This window comes from Phalacrocorax carbo, chromosome 1, assembly GCF_963921805.1.
Source record: "Phalacrocorax carbo chromosome 1, bPhaCar2.1, whole genome shotgun sequence".
NCBI classification, from domain to species: Eukaryota; Metazoa; Chordata; class Aves; order Suliformes; family Phalacrocoracidae; genus Phalacrocorax; species Phalacrocorax carbo.
In genome coordinates, this window is record NC_087513.1 from 190,935,791 (window position 1) to 190,953,213 (window position 17,423).

The window sequence follows — 17,423 nt, forward strand, 5'->3', positions numbered from 1 at the left end:
AGTTTTGAGTGGTTGGTTCTACCTGTGCCTAAAAGCCCTACCAGCACTAACGCAGCAATTTGGGGAAACTAGCTGCTCTGCTCTGTGTTCTTGATCTTTTGTCTTCCCAGGCACGCAAGACTTCTGTTTACCAAACAGTCTCTACTGGATACTCAGTTTGCCTGCTGTAGACTGTTCTTAAATAAGATGCCTCTTTTAAATATTTTTATGGTGGACATAGCCTCCTTGTCACAGACCTCATTCTGGAATGTGGGACAGCTTAAAGGGAAACTTTCAGATTTATTCTCAGAATCCAAATGTCAGTTAAGTTACTAGTTGAATTACTAAAAAAAAAAAGGCATGCAAGCTTGTACTATTGGGTTTCATTTTCTAGACATTGACCTTTAAGGGCATTTACAAAAAGGCTGATGTCATCCAAGTTCTGGAGGAAATCAATCTCTCTGCGTTGCCTAACTTGACCTGAGGAACTCTCTCTTACCACGCATTATAGAGTAAGACTAGGGTCATTAGCTAATGTGTTGTTATGGATACCAGATTCCTTACCTTTCGCTAAGAACAAGAATGTCCGTGTTCAAAGTGCTGTAAGCCAGGTGCTTAGTGGAGAAAAACGAAGCCCTAAAGGACCAAAAATTTTCTGTGCTGCCAACAGAATATATACACTCTCATCTCCTACGTAGGGTTTTTCTCCAAATGTTGGTTCTGAGACTTTTTCTTAGTAGTCTTCCTCAAGATGATGATGTCTTAATGACCAATCTTTTGGTCAAGTTTACCTGGATCTTAGTGGCATTATTTCACGTGGTTATTCTGCAGGAGCATTGCGACTCCTGGAAATGCACCAATGCAGAAGATTTTTTTTTTTTCTTGACTGATAAGCCATGCAGTTTGCTTGAATTGCATGTATAATACTTTATTGCCCCACTTTATAAATCAATGCATAATTTAAGTTCTAGAAAAGGTCATAATTCAGTAGCTTTGAGTTCAGTAGATACTAGAGCACTCAAATGGCATTAGTGGAGTCTGCTGTGAGAACGACTGCCTTCTGAAAACAAAATTTTAAAGGCAGGGTTTGTATTTTTTTATGAAATTAAGGACCATGTGGCACCATATGAACATGTGAATATAAGTTTCAGGCTTTTCACATTTTGATGGATTAGGACAGTTGCATATGGATGGTTTCAGGTGTCACCTGAAGACTTTGGGGTTGGGAGTGGGACAGGAAATGTCATAAGATTACAACAATAAACTGTATAGCCTCTGCTGACTGCAGGGAAGCTGATGACAAGACAGGACTTCTGCGGGGTAACAGGCGTAATATATTTCTGCGAAAACAGAGCTGTTCTGGGGCATTCAATGTCTGTCCATTCCACTTTCACAGTGACTATGTTATAGCCTGGATCTACACACACTGGAAGGTGTAGAATTAAATGTTTTTAAATGGCACTTTGAAAGTTTGCCTTCACACTGGCTTTATTTACTTATTCATTGATACCAAAGTTTGGTAATAAGGATCAAGCTTTTCATTTTTGCTAGGGGTCTGACCAAGGTCCAGCCAATCAAGACCAGTCATTATCTGCCCAACAAGCTGCTGTAATTAACCTGACTGGAGTAGGGAATTTTATGCAACCTCAAGCCACAGGTATGTGCTTGCTGAGCCTCCTGTTGTAGTTAAGTGCGTATCCTGAAAAACTCACGCTGAAATGAAGTTTGGTCTTGAAAAAGTCTTAGGTTAGATCAGAACAATTTGCTGTTATCAGCACATGAATTATACAGAAAACAGTGAACTTTCACTTTGAAAGCATGCACTTTTCTGCTTTGTTTGGCAGTTAGGTGTAGTAAATTGATAATATTACATGGAAGTAAATCACACTTGATACAAAAAGAAAGTACAGGGAACTTCCATGCCAAACTTCATTGAGGAATATTTCTTTAACTGTGCGCTTAACATCCAGTATGAGATACCTCTTTGTGCCTCTCCAAGCACTTCATACTCTAATGATGTTCTGAGTATGTATGTGTATCATGTATACTTTATTCTGCACTGTTTCCAATTTGACTCTGAAACTAATTCTGTTGTTCCCCTTTTTCTGTTACACTCTGTGTCTCCCTTGCCCGACCCTGAGAAACTCAACCTGCCCACTCTGACCTGCCTGCTTTCCCCTTCTCCTTTCTTAGTGTTGTCTCAGCTTGGCTCTGCCATGAACAGACCTGGGCAAAGCCTTCCTCAGCAGAGACTCCAGCTCTCTTCTGCCTTACAACAGCAGCAACAACAAGCCTTGCAGCAGCAGCAGCAACAGATACAAGTAATCCAGCAACTTCACCCTGACTGTGTTTAAAAAATAAAATTTAAAAAAACTTAAAAATACAATTCTCAGCTCCAAAACCAAAAATCTTGCACCTTTGACTTTTTTTAAACTGTCTTTATGGTCTCATAAATGAAAAACACATGAGGTTTGGCAAACTGTATCATGGAACATTTGAAATCTGTTGTTCCCTCAGCTTGGAGCACTGAATTTATTTTTATTCATTTAAGCCATCCCCCTTCCTGATTTGCTGACATTCAAGGAGTGCTTGTGGCACACACCTAAATCAGGTCTGCCAGGTGCCAGTGGATTTCAAAACAGCATGAATGTAAGCACCTGTAAGTTCAGCTGTAGCATTGCTACATGGAGGCAACAGCTCTGGCAAAGCATTCCTGTAGCATTCTGTCATTCAGATGCTTTATGGAAATATTTTAATATTTTTTTAGCACACAGTCTCCTCTTCGTGATATGTACAGAAAATACACACACTGAGAAGGTATTATGTTAAATGTGTACTATGTAACCCAAACATTCACTGAAGTTGCTGAGTTACTGCAGTTACTGCAATGGAGAGAAAGGGCAAAGAAACAAAGCTGTCCACATACATGTGTAAAACATTAGATATGCCCTCAGCAGGCTTCTGTGCCACTGGTGCTGCTTGACTGTAGTCATTGCCCCAGTATGTGGTGTTTTCCTTTCATCAACCTGGTGCTTCCTCATTTTTTTTTCCCCTTTTCATTTTTCCCCCCACCTTCCTCTCATTCTTCCTGATGTGAAACACAGCTTTATAGTCAACACTAACAAGCTTTTTCTCCCCCTTCTTCATGGCAGCAGTTGCGATTCTTGCAGCATCAAATGGCTATGGCAGCAGCAGCAGCGCAAGCAGCTCACCTGCATCATCAACAGCATTCAGGCAGCCACTCAAAAAGTAGAAGGAAAAGAGGTACACCAGCCCCTCCAAAATCCTGAGACTTACTTGCCTTTTTTGTCCTCCCCACCCTCTAAATGAAAAAATAATTGATTCAGAGGGGATTTTTTTCTTTTCCAGATTAAAAAGGAGAAAGCTTAAAAACAAATCCGTTACATTACTGGTGGAAAATAAACTTTTGACATTACATTGAAATAAATTAACTGTTTTTGGAAGCCAACCCTACAGAACTTAGAGATTTCATCTATAAAAGCAGGGTCTGGCTTCCTTAAGTCACTTAATTTTTTAACAGAACATTCTATCTTGTATTTTTTACCACTCGGCAGCATTGTACATAGGATAAGGGTGAAAAGCGTTTTCAAAAAAAAATGAACTTTGTAAATGTAGTACTGGTATTTGTTTATTTAGTGTAAAAGGTTTGTGAACACTGTAACAAATACAATTTTTACAAATCCATTTTCGAAAAGACCTCTCCTTTTGTTCACTTGGGCTTTATACTTTTTATTACTTTGTCTATCAGCTTCTTTACTTCTTTGTGTCTTGTAATTGCTCTGGTGATGCAGTCCTGAAGCTTGGCTCCTGTAAGAGGACTTCCACCTAAAAATTCAAGGGAACAGTTTATACTTAGTTAAGTGTTTCTAAATGCATTTTCCAAATGAGAGTACTAAGTAATGCAGTAATTCTCACGGCCAACAGCTTCCCCAACTCTAGCCTCAGGCAAAGAAAACAGAAGCAAACTGGAGGCACAACAGGAGACGTGCTCAAAATCTGTCCTTTGCTGTATGTAGGTCAAGCTGCGACTTCTGACCGTCAAACAGACTAGACTATTTCAGCTGGAAGGGACCTACAGCAATCCTGGGGACCTCCCGCTTCAGTCACGCTACCCTTTCCAAAATTAATTTCAAGAGCAAGTCATTTAATAAGCACAGAAGCAGCCAGCCTGTTACCATAAAACACCCACATTTTACAAAGAAAAGCACGTACATAACATCTGGGTCAAGAAAAGACTGTCACCTCCGTAGGTTCCTGTGTAATAAACTTGGAAGTACCTGGTTTGTGGACGGAACATAGTCTGCCTTCATCATCAGTTACAATAGTTACTGTTCCAGTCGCCAAGTCTTCCTCCTCAGCAGTTGGGTCAACAATGAGCAATGTGCTTGTGAAAGAACATACGCAGACACATCAGTATATGTCGCTCCATTAATATTACTGCAAAGTACACGTAACATTAATTTTTACTGCAGTCTTACAAAATACTTGTAGGTGGAGCTATTGCTCAGGCTTCTCTGTTTTCTTACCAAAATGCCCCAATTTAAGGAAAAAAAAAAACCACACACACACTAAAAATGCAGTAGGACATTCCACATATTCATGTGCATAGGGTTTAAAATACTAGCAGTTGAAAATACAGCTTTATGCCTAAGTTTCACAGATTTGTGACACCCATGTATTGCAGGAAAATGTCACTAAATTGCTATCTGCAATATGCAGTTGCTTCATTCATAGTTACACAGAGAAAATGGTGGTGGTTTTAGGTGTAGGCTGCACTTACCTCTACTAGGCCTTCAGGCAAAACTCATTTCCAATGATAAATACACCAAAGTAGTTCTCAGTTTCTTGGTGGAAAAACTCTTAACACCACACAGACTGGGAAAAGTTAAGCTTTACTGGGTTCCTTAAGGCACCCAAAATAAGCTGTTGCACATCACATGATGTAGCCCATTAACAGAGATTAAATATTGTTATTTTTGAACCATTTAATAAGTTAAAAATAGAGCAAAGTAATGGAAAGAGAAAAAAAGATCTAAACTGTAGGCTAACTTTGCACAACAAGAAAAACTTGAACTTAAGCCAAAAAACCACCAGTCAGCCTTAGTTTTCTTTTTAAAAAAGAAAATCACTGCCACGCCAAACATTCGGCTGAAGTGCAGGTACCATGACAGGAAAGACTTTAGCTGAAGTTTTTATGAAGCCTCAGTTTACACTGTTAAATTAGAATTTAGTATTGATGTAATCAAACTCAATTTAGCAGCTGGAGTACACCTGAACTACGCGATGTTTGTGACCAGTTCGCAGATGGGGAGTCAGCAGCAAGGCTACAGGAGCCAATTACACAAAACAGATGGAATTTCTCAATTCAAACTCACATGCAATGCGTAATTAAAGTTTTTTTGGGTAATTTAAAACTTCACCAATAGCTTCAGATTGCCATTTAATAGCAATAGCGTAACAAACACATCACTCCATACCTTCGCTACTCAAAAACATGGCTTCATTAAATCCACCCACGTGCACTGTGCAGCATCGGCCCTTTGCATGACACGGGCCTGGCACGCATCGAGAGTTTGATGTGTCAGACTTATTTAGTTACAGGTTGACTCTACAGGAGGCAGCCGTGGAGCTGCACAGCGCTCTGCACCAGCGTTCCTCACCCATGGCCATGCTATCCAGCAACCCAGAAGTTTTATTTATTCAAGGAGGCTTTTATGCAGATGAAAAATGTCTCTGGAAGCCAGAGTATGTAAAGCATGCTATTTAGAGGGCTGTGTCAACAGCTGTAGAAAAACTAATAAACCAGAGTTAACAAAAAAAAAAAAAACCAACAAACAAACCAACCACAGAACACCCCAAACCACACAACACAGGCACACACCCCCTCAATATTTAGTTTTAGGAGCTAAAGGGAGACTTAAGTAACTTGTTTGATGCAACAGTCTGTTTCAGTGAAGGGAACAAAGCCCAGCAGGCTGTCACTGAAAGCTTTCTTCCAAAGGCACCTTTTTTGTCTCTTGGTAAGTACGTGTGATTTGCGTACAGGTAATATCCTACTGACAACTGTTTGCCTATCGTGCTGTCCAAACTCTCCCTTTCAGTCTACATCAAACATCAGACCCACGAGAACTGGTATTAAACCAACTGACAGGAGCACTCTGAAGTACCGGTAACCTTCCGCTTTGATCCATTTTGGTAATCACTTGGTCAACATCAGAGTTTAGTGCTCCCTCAACCCCATCTCGTATTTGAACGAAAAGGCTCATTAATCATTCCTGTGAATACAGAGTAACATGCCATAACCCCCCATATCACTAAATATACCTAAATCTTAAATCAGATTCACAGCACAGTGAGCATCATCTTGCTTGTGGTTATCTGCTTTTCAAATGGATACCATCATAAATAACTGCATTTCTTATAAATGGCAGCAGATCGCATACTTAACATACTTGGACTAATGAAGAGACAGTAAACAGTTTCAGGTGAGGAGTCATGTTACCAGGTGTCATTATTTTGAATTCTCATAATCGGGTTCTTTACCTACACAAACAATGACTTACGAGCACTGGTCATACTTCACCTTGGGTAATTACGTTTTCAGTCACCCAGAGGTTCTGTTGTTCTGATGGGACCATTACTTCTTAATTCCTCTGCTCACTAAATCCTTAGTATAAACTGTTCAAAAACTACCATGTTTTATATCAGTTATTTACACAGGCTTCTAAAACATTAACTGCATTGGTAACATTCTTTCGTCTCAAAGATATTGCAAAAGCATAAACCAATACCTATTCCCGTACTTCAAAGCATATCTTTTAGGCTGGGAACCGGTTCTGCTTTAAGTCACAGGAAGAAGTTGGAGAGACTTCATTTTGTTCTGTGCGCTCATTCATATCACAGAACTACAGGCCAGTTCAACAAGAGAGGCTGCGGATTTCAGATCAAGTGAAACAGCGCTGCCTGAAACTGCACGTTCTTCACTAGCAGAAGGGCAGAAACATGACTGGTAGCACCCCGTCTTTCACTTCTTTTACACACATGTAAAAGAAGTTTTCATAAGTACAAAACAGTTATGAACTTACTCATCAAATATAGCAAATGATGTGGCAACTGGATGCTTTCTGATAGTCAAAGGATTCTTCTGTTTTAGATTAACTTCTGATAAACCAGTTTCTTCATTTAGAGTAACTGATGGCAATTGTACTGAAGAGATGAAAATGACAATGATATAATATTAAACGTTGCTGGTTTTAGTAGGCCTAGAGATGTCCAAGACTACTGAAATATTTAAGCTGTTCTACTGTATTGGTAAGCCACTGAAAACATCAGAGTAGAGTTTTGGCTGCATTACTGGTGTTCTGTACAAAAAATTTCTTGAATTTGAGGAAAGTATTCAGCATAGAACTATACATTTGAGAAAATATTCTGCTCAAGCCAACATTCTTCCTTACAGAGAAGCATTTTCTGCTTCCAAAACACCCTACAATTCCAATACCTTTAGAGTCATATTTAACAAAAAGTACTTTTCCCAAAAAAGCCTATGGGACATATAAAAATCCATGCAATCTGATCTTAAGAACCCATACAGTGTTGGAAACAAGAAAATCAAGAGCAAAGTAGCTCTAGGAATGCAGAGGCAAGCAACTCAAAAAAGGAGGCCTTGCTGTAAGCTGCCCTATATACTGCCTCCTACGTGCATTTACAACCCACATACCTGTCAATAATCAATCCATACGTTGCATGCATGAAAACAGTTTTTTCAAACTACAATGCATTAAGCTAGGAATATTCTGTCGTGACAAATAAGCAAAGCCCCCAACAACTTATTCTGCTACACAAAATGCATTAACAAGGTAAGACCCTGATCTAGACATTAAGATGGTTTATAACCACAGCTGAAAGACTCGGATCTCTGACACAGAACAGCACATGCCAGATAGCTATTAGTCTTATGAGAGAGCAGTAATACACATACAAAAAGATCCTGCTCCCCAGGTGTTAACACACCTATGGCATCCATACCATCACTTCCACTTTGTGTTTTAGTGATCTAGCACTCAAATGACAGGAAAAAAGCAGTCTTAAGGAACTGTGAACAATTTACCTATTCATGATGATTCAAAACTATCTTATTTCTCCAAACTACACTAATCAGAGTGTGTCTCTTGCTCTAGAGAAGACTTACCATTTTTTAATGCTGCCAATAAAGCAAAGGTGCTGGCATCCAAAATGTTTCCATCATAGTCCAGACAGATGATATCACAGTATAACACCCAAGCAAGCTATCAAAAAAGGTTTGCACATATGAGATACTACAGCAGTTAAGCAAATTGTGCAATATCTAAGAAAATGCTGGCTACATGAAAAGATACTTATTTCTATCATACATATTTTACACCTCAGATGTAAACCAAGCTACAAAGACTAAAACATAAAAGCAAAACAACCTATAACCCCAAATACCTTCTTTAACATCTCAACACCGTGATATTGTTAGTATGTCCATCTTCATTTTGAGATACAACTTACCTTGCCATTTGCAATGCATAGATCTTCCTTCGCTATCATCTGTGAACTGAAATGAAATGAGAAAGTAAACCAGGAAATAGAAAATTGTCTTGCAGAATTCTATGTGTTTTAAATGCATTAAGATGATTCTTACTTTTCAATCACATCAGCAATGAACTGGCTCGCTGCTTGAGCCTCTTCACCAGGTGGTCCAGAGCGAAACCTCGTTGAACAGAGGGATGGTAGTTCTACGTTTGGAACTAGGCAGCAAGAATCATTAGTCATAAACTAAAGAAAGCAGGCAATGGGATACCAAAAATAGAAATAATACACACTCTTAATACCATTTTATTGACCTCAAGTAAAAGGCAGGAATTTTTCAATAAAGCCTTCCTACTTCTCCCCTCTAAAACAGAGTTATGTACGAGCTTGTATTAAATAACTCTGTCCTCAGAAACGATATATATATTCCAGAGAAACACATACTCCTAACTACCTTTTTCCATTTGTAATCCTGCTACGAATATCATGACCCCCACACAGACTCTGCTTTAACTGTTAAGCATCCTTAAGTAGATCAAGAAACAGCAGCATTTTCATCCCATTGCCTGACTTTACTGGCATGATATCTGCTTTCCATCAACCATTAAAACCTGATGCTTTATGCATGTTTTTGCTTCAGGTCTAAACTTTTGTGAAAAAAAGCCTAAGCATGATCAAGTTTACTGAAAACAACATACTTTGGAGATGCTTTATAAAAAGGGGATTGAGTCTAAACTCTTAGTTCCACTGAATTATTTTATTTCAAAAGAAACTCCAAACAGGAGTGAGGATGTACCCCTGGGACTTCTACAGTTCGAGAAATACACAGGATTTATTTCACTGTTTTTAAGAGTCAAATTCTTTGCCTACTGGGACTCCAAGACAAAAGTTAACGTGCCTTTGCGCAACCTTGCACGCCACAATCTTCTATAGATGAACTACCTTACCCCTCTTAACATACATACTTCCCCCTGCTGCAGCTTTATTTTCAGCCTGGCCTGGAATCAGCCATAAGAAGATAGCTTTACATGGAAAACTCGCAAGCAGAGCACAGAGAATTCTGCAGTTTCCCAAGTACCACTTCCTCTATGTCAATTTGGAAACTGATTTTAAGGTACGTAATACAATTTTACCCACATTCATTCTTTTAAGAAGTCTTCACAACACACTCAATCTGTCCCATCATTACAGTCTTTTAACTGAAGCAATGCAAGATCTGAGTAAGAACCAGACTGAAAAGCTTACCAATATATCCCTTATTAGCAGAGTCTGCTGCAGGTGCAGCAAGTTCCTGGAGAAAAAAAAAAAAGACAAAAATGAAGAGCTGAATTTTGTACAAAAATATTTTCCACCTATTCTATATACAAGTGGTCATTTTCTTCCCATTTATCATTACAATGAGATTCACAAAAGCCATTTTTAATCAGTCCCTGTCTGTATTTTTCCTATAGGAAAACTCAATATGGGGATGTGAAGTGATTTGTCTCATAGGTCGTGGCAGGCCAGCAGTAAAGCTGAGGCTATAAGGCACTTAATAGTCCAGCCAACTAATTGCCAACGCACTTATTGATCAATGTTTGGTAACTCTTCAATTACATCACTTTCATCTAGAAATAACAAAGACTTTGTTTTTGTATATATCTTTCCCCACAAAAATACATGTTCTCAGACTATACAGGTAGGATAAGACAAATTATATACTAACTTTCACATCTGAAAGTAACTCAGGTGAAAGACTAACTGTGTCTGACTGGCATATTATTGTGTTTATAATGAATCTCTTGCAGAGTTACAAATGCACAAGTTCAGCTAACAGCCAAGTTGAAACAAAAACCAACCATACCGCTTTAACTCCACAAATCACCGTAGTATTTCCTAACTTCACCAGGGCAGAACCATCTGCAGTTGTAATTGAACCTGAAGATAGAAAGGGCTGTTCAATAAAATGTATTCTTCCATTCAAAGGGCCTTAATTAAATCCATCTTCCCAAAGTGTTTACTTTCCATCATTTTATACTGAAGACAGGCTAACCAAAGTCTCAATAAATCCAGGGTGGGAACAGAATCTCTCTGTTAAACAGTCAGTCACACAGAAACACACAGAATGGTTGAGGCTGGGAGGGACCGCTGGAGGTCATCTGGTCCAACCCCCTGCTCAAGCAGGGTCACCTAGAGCTAGTTGCCCAGAACTGTGACCAGATGGCTTTTGAATCTCTCTGAGGATGGAGACTCAACCACTTCCCTGGGCAACTGTGCCAGTGCTCAGTCACCTTCTCCAGGCTGAACAGTCTCACCTCTCTCAGCCTTTCTTCACAGGAGAGGCAATCCAGTCCCTGCATCATCTTTGTGGCCCTTTCTTGGACTCTCTCCAGTATGCCCATGTCTCTCTCGTACTGGGGAGCCCAGAACTGGACACAGCACTCCGGGTGTGGTCTCACCAGTGCTGTGCAGAGGGGAAGGATCACCTCCCTCGACCTGCTGGCAATGCTTTGCCTAATGCAGCCCAGGATAGCATTGGCCTTCTTTGCAGCAAGGGCACATTGTTGGCTCGTGTTCAATTTGTTGTCCACCAGGACACCCAGGTCCTTTTATGCAAAGCTGCTTTCCAGCTAGGTGGCCCCAGCATATATTGGTGCCTGCGGTTGTTTCTCCCCAGTTGCAGGACTTCAGACTTCTCCTTGTTCAACTTCATGAGGTTCCCATCAGGCCATGTCTCCAGACTGTTGTGGTCTCTCTGGATGGCAGCACGACCCTCTGGCATATCAGCCACTCCTCCCAGTTTGTTGTCATCTGCAAACTTGCTGAAGGTACACTTTTCCCCATCATCCAGATCATTAATGAGGATGCTGAGCAGGACTGGACCCAGTATTGATCCCTGAGGTATTTGTTTAAACCAGAAATCACAGAAGGTTACCATAAGCCCACCTTCCAGCTGACTTACAGCAAGACCTAATTAGAAGGCAGTGTAGTGTAATGGAAGAGACCTGCAGTGTCAAGTTTGAGCAATAATCAGCAACTGTTCCACGGTGGTACGCTAACCTGTATTTTACTTTTAGAAATTACAAGGTGCAAGAAAGGCAGGTAAGGTGCTGCCGCTCACTGTGTAAAAGGTATCTTGCCTCTGTTTGAGACAGGTGCTCATCAAGCTTAGAACAAAGCAGAAGCCAGGAGTCACTCTCTCTTTCAAGATGCTAGGGCATCAATTTTGGGCTTGTCAGTATATGCCTAGACATTGCCTTTGGCATCTATAACATACGCTGCTGATCTTAGAAAGAGACAAGCTTCCACAAACACCTAAATTATGATGTGCATATCAGCCCAGGAGAACTGAATAACAGTGCTCAAATATATTACTGTACCATGCATTCCCTCTAACGCTTGTTGAAACTATAAATAAAAATCTTTCCTTTTTCTTGTTTCAAAATGTAAGCACCAAGAAAACTGATTAGCAAGTCATTAGGGTCACTAACTATTATAATATGAGATTAATAATACCTCCCCCATTACTATTATTATTCCAAATAACCACTTACCTATGTTGACAGTTGTTGCCCGGAATTCACCCAACTCCCGTCCATCAGGTCGACAGTTCTCTTTCTAAACAAAAATTACAAAGCTCAAATCAGAAAACATTTTATTAGATAACACACCAATGCTAGACAAGTTCATATAAAATAGTATTCTTCTTTTTAGCAGAAATATGCAGTTACAAAAATGCTAGGGAAAAATTTGATCACATTCTAGCCAGCTTTTCATCAACTGATACTTAGTTTGTGGTTGTAGGCCAGCAAAAACCCTATTTTTTTAAATTTACAATAATTTATTTAGAAAATAAATATAACAACAGATTGTCTCAAGAGTAAGCACTACAGGCTAGATTCAGAATATCATCCAAGAGTGAATACTAACCAATACCTTAACATGAGAGTTTCTACCTGTCTGCATTGTTTAGATTTTGCAGGCAATCCCTCTTCCCCACCCCCACCTAGCAGAGCCCTTAAAATTAACATTAGAGTGAACTAAAGCAAAAAAACAAAGCAAAACACGCCCCCAAACACCCCAGTGTTCAGATACTGTCAGTCAGAAGCTGTACAATACCTGAACCTTAAGTTAGAGATTGCCCCAGTTCACCATCGTGTTAGATCTGAATTATTATTCATCACAATGTCAAGCTTCTCAAAAGCAAAGATTTTTGGTTCAGTTATGTCAGGGATTAGAAACTTGTCTCAGCATTGTCAGCAGGCAAGTTTCACTACTAAAGCCTGATCACTACGGCAGCTGAACAGAACAGTTTAATCACCAAGGTCGACCCAACAGGAATGTGCGCCCCATTACCTCGGAGTACTCATCCTCCACGCATACGCCCGGGCCCAAGGCGGACTGGCAACATGTTTGGGGGTGCTCAGACCCTCTAGAACTTTCAAGCACCTCTAGTGACAGTACTGGGTGTGCGCCCCACTGCCGAGTGGGAGGCGGGGGTGTGCAGAACAGTTACTGACTATGCAAGAGAGTAACCTTATAAAAGGGGGAACCAGCAGAGATGATGGGGGGCACAATCTGGAACATGCTCCCCTCCACTGGCTTCAAAGATGCATCGGATGCCCAGACTCCCCGCCCGGACTGGATGGACTGCCGCAGATCCATGGTGATAGCTATCGCAACAGTCCCACTCTCTCCCTCTCGTTCCCTTTTTCACCTTTTTTTTTTTTTCTCTCTTTCTTTGCTTTTCTCTCCTGTATCTGTTTTCTGGACAAATAATGTGCCTTGGTACTTGAGCCTGTTTTGAGTCTTAATTCTGTTTCTGAGAATGTAAACGGAACGTAGGTATGATAACACATTGGAGTTAATCAGAAATTAAGCCCAGCCACCCCCAAACTCCCAGAATTATCTAGGGTTGGTTGGAAAGCAAAGGGGTTTAACCTCTGCCAAATTGTTCAACCCAACAGCGGACTATGACAAATTATAAGAACCAAAAATTACTGCAATAATACTGGACCCATTTCTAAGTCAATCCTACCATAGTAATGGATAGACTAATTTAATATACAAAAAAAGTCAGTGTTTTTCCTTCAGTTATGGTGAGCATGGTTAGCAGCGGTATTCTCTGTTAGTCATTTTTAGTAGCATCCAAAAGCCTGGTCTGACACAATTTTGTATTGGGCACAAACACGCATCACCGCCTTGGTCAAATTTAACTCGCATTAACTTTGTTAAGTAGTGTTCGTTAAGTGCAAATAACTTTCAAGGCCAGCATAAGTGTTTAGCCATCAAGTTGACCAGGGACACAACCTGCTGCAGCATCAATGCCACAGACAGATGGAAAAACAGGTTCTGAAGAGTATGATTATTTTTCCCCTGCTCAGTGCGTTTTTGGTTTTCCCTTATAGTTTCAGGTTTCCATACAGAAAAAAGCAGAAGTAAGGAAAAATTTATTAAAAGCAATTTATAAATGCATATCTTGTTTCACTCACCAAAAATCTTCTGTAATATTCCAATGGTTCCACTGTTCTAAAATAAATAGAAAGAGAAGTTCACATGCAAGCACTCAAGTAGGTATAAGACAGCAAAAAAAGATAAGCAAGCACTAACCTACAATAATTTGAGAATCAAGATGGCTGGCAAAGCCACTTAACAATATGGTTACAGAAAAATGAGGAAACTCTAAACTGATCTAAGAAAAGGATATTTTCCCACATTCACTTCCAAAACGCTTCTTCCTTACAAGGAACCTGCCTGCTGTCATGGTTCAGCCCCAGTTGGCAACTAAACACCATGCAGCCGCTCACTCACTCCCCCCACCCCTCTGCGATGGGGAAGAGAATCAGAAGAGCAAAAGCAAAAGAAAAAAACCTTGCCGGTTGAGATAAGAACAGTTTAATAATTAAAATAAAATTATAATGATAATAACAATAATGGTAATATGATAAAAAGGAAAAGGGAAAAAGGGAAAAAAACCCAAAATGCAAACAATACAACCGCTCACAACCTGCCAACCAATGCTGCTGGTCCCCGAACTGCAATTGCTGCCTCCCTCCCTCCGCCAGCTCCTCCCAGTTAACATACTGGGCATGATGTTACATGATATGGAATATCCCTTTGCCCAGTTTGAATCTGCTCTCTTAGCTGTGCCCCCTCCCCTCCCGCTTCTTGTGCGCCCAGCAGAGCACGGGAAGCTGGAAAAGTCCTTGACTAGTACAAGCACTACCCAGCAACAGCCAAAGCATCAGTGTGTTATCAACATTATTTTCATACTAAGTCCAAAGCACAGCACTAGGCCAGCTGCAGTGAAGAAAATTATCCCAGCTAAAACCATGACACCTGCACATACATCTAACACAAACTGCTAGCTTTCACCTCAGTAACCTTGACTATTAGTTTTAATTCAAAAGGAGTGTTTATTGAGACAAGGGTGTGAAACGGTTTTGAGTAAATGAAGAAAGAATAATTTTATTAGTGTCTGAAATCTTCGTTAGTTCAATGGGAGATTACCCTCCCACTCTACTCTGCCCTAGTGAGACCACATCTGGAGTACTGTGCCCAGTTTTGGGCTCCCCTGTTCAAGAAAGACAGGAAACTACTGGAGAGAATCCAGCAGAGAGCTACCAAGATGATCAGGGGACTGGAGCATCTATCTTCTGAGCAAAGGCTGAGCGACCTGGGTTTGTTCAGCCTGGACAAGAGAACACTGAGGGGGAATCTCATCAGTACCTATAAATATCTAAAGGGTGGGTGTCAAGAGGATGGGACTAGGCTCTTTTCATTAGTGCCCAGTGAAAGGACAAGGGGCGATGGGCACAAGTTGGAACACAGGAAGTTCCACCTAAACATGAGAAAAAAGTTCTTTCCTGTGAGGGTGACAGAGCAGGGGCACAGGCTGCCCAGGGAGGTTGTGGAGTCTCCTTCCCTGGAGACATTCAAAACCCACCTGGACGCGTCCCTGTGCCCCCTCCTCTAGGAGTGCCTGTTCAAGCAGGGGGATTGGACGCAATGATCTCCAGAGGTCCCTTCCAACCCCTGCCATTCTGTGATTCTGACTGCATCCAGATGCACAAAATGGTTTCAAACAATTTTACAGTCTTGAAATGTTTTTCTTAGATTCTTTAAGAAAATGTAAAATTAAGAAATATGCTTCATGCAGTGCTTCAGCTGAGAAATAATGCTTATTATTAGTTATATAGTACTAAACTGTGTGTTGGTATTATAAGCACAGAATATGAAAGTAAAAAATACTCATAAAAGTGTAATTAATATTTGAACAAAGCCTTCTCAGTTTTGCTAAAATAAGCACTTCCGGGGGGGGGGGGGGGGGGGGAAGAAAAAAAAAAAGGACAACTGGAAAAGGCAAGTTTTCAAAATACAAACTAACATATAGACATATCACAACTCATGATGGCAAGCACGAATTAACCCGTTCATTCCCCATACGTTGGTCCTGTACTACTGTGTTTTTAACGCCAACACATGGCCTGTTCTCTTCCAATTCATGTAAGAGGACTTGCAAAACCTTATTTCACACTTTTAAGCCATAAATCTTGCAGAGGAAAGGACACTGGAACAGGTTTCCCAGAGAATTTGTGGATGCCCCATCACCGAAAGCATTCAAGGTCAGGCTGGATGGGGTTTTGCACAACCCAGGCGAGAGGAAGGTGTCCCTGCCCATGGCAGGGGGGTTGGACTAGGTGATCTTTGAAGGTCTCTTCCAACACAAGCCATTCTACGAATGCAAAAGGAGCAGGAATTCTCTACTGTTCTAAGCTCCTTGTAACCGTTCACTAAACTAGCTCTCCCCCTTCGTCAAAGGCTGCCCTCCTCCACTTCTAACGCCCCAAGAGCCACAGGACAGTTCAGCCCGGCGGGCCTCTGCAGGGTGTTGGGTCCGACCCCTCACCCAGAGGAGGCTCACACGGAGCAGATACATCGCTCGGGGCCTTGCCCAGCTGCGCTGCCGGTCTCCGAGGATGGGCTGGCTGGCCGCCCTTCACTGTGACCCCCCCACACACATCTGTTCAGAATCACGTTTCAACCTGTGGATATCTGTATCCACAGCCCACCTCTTCTCCCTCCTCCACACCCCGCCCTACGAGGCGGCTCAAGGCTTTGCCGATGCCTGCGCTTAGCCGTGTCTGCCTAAGGCCGAGCAAACCGAGCCCGCTCGGGGCCCCCTCGCACACGCCGGGGCCCCAGCCCCCTCAGCCCCCCGCCGGACGCCGCTCCGCCTGCTCACACCCTTTCCCTACCGGGACGCCCCAAACCGCGGCCGCCGCCCCGGGCCTGAGGCGTCCTGCGCCGGGCTACCCCCACCACCCACCCGCGGCCGGCAACACGGGGTTCCCTCAGCCAGCGCCTACCGCCAACCGGGCGCTGGAAGGGGCGGCTGCCGACCGCGCCGCGCACATCGCACGGCGGCAGGAGGCAGCGGCGTAAAGAGAATAGTAACAGTTAAGGAGAAGACGCTGGAGCGCCCTCCCCTCCCGGCGCACGCTGGCGGGGGCAGCAGCGGTAACGCGGTGAAGGCCCCAACGGTCCCCGCGGCACCGGGGCGGCGGCGCCTCGGCTCTCAGGAACGGCCCGAGGGGCGCCCGCCACAGGGGAGGCGGAAGAGCGGCGGGACACCCCCGCGGCGCGCAAGCCGGACACCACAGCCGCCGGCCCGCCACTTACTTGAAAGCCGTCGCCATGGCGCCGCCGCTGCCGGAGGTGCCGATGCCGCCGCCGCCTCGTGACCCGGCCGGCCGGAAGCGGCTGCCGGCGGCCCGGGGGCGGCCTGCTACAGCGGCGGCAATCAAGGGGAGCGGCGCCGGCGGGCCCCGGCCGCTAGGGGGCGCCGGTGGCTCCGGGCGGCGCTCGGCGCGGCCCCTCTTGGCGGCGGG

At 42.6% G+C, this 17,423-nt stretch overlaps 2 protein-coding genes across 10 annotated transcripts in view; one reads left to right on the forward strand and one right to left on the reverse strand.

Moving 5' to 3' along the window:
* Window positions 1-3,684, forward strand: part of SUPT20H (SPT20 homolog, SAGA complex component) — a 35,782-nt gene extending 32,098 nt beyond the window's left edge. For 3 of the 9 annotated variants that reach the window (XM_064441003.1, XM_064440997.1, XM_064441000.1), the window contains 2 exons: window positions 1,531-1,636; window positions 2,173-3,113. In XM_064441003.1, the coding sequence (XP_064297073.1) occupies window positions 1,531-1,636; window positions 2,173-2,333 (267 nt within the window). In that variant the 3' untranslated portion in view covers window positions 2,334-3,113. The other 6 variants (XM_064440998.1, XM_064441004.1, XM_064441001.1 and 3 more) reach the window with 4 other exon arrangements.
* EXOSC8 (exosome component 8) lies at window positions 3,611-17,392 on the reverse strand. Its single transcript, XM_064441009.1, has 11 exons — window positions 17,215-17,392; window positions 14,025-14,061; window positions 12,087-12,150; window positions 10,397-10,470; window positions 9,799-9,844; window positions 8,666-8,771; window positions 8,533-8,578; window positions 8,189-8,285; window positions 7,086-7,206; window positions 4,278-4,384; window positions 3,611-3,825 (listed from the first exon to the last, which is right to left on the reverse strand). Exons 1-11 carry the CDS (start codon window positions 17,229-17,231, stop codon window positions 3,710-3,712), a joined length of 831 nt encoding a protein of 276 aa, XP_064297079.1. The 5' UTR covers window positions 17,232-17,392; the 3' UTR covers window positions 3,611-3,709.
* Between the last annotated feature and the right edge of the window lie 31 nt (window positions 17,393-17,423).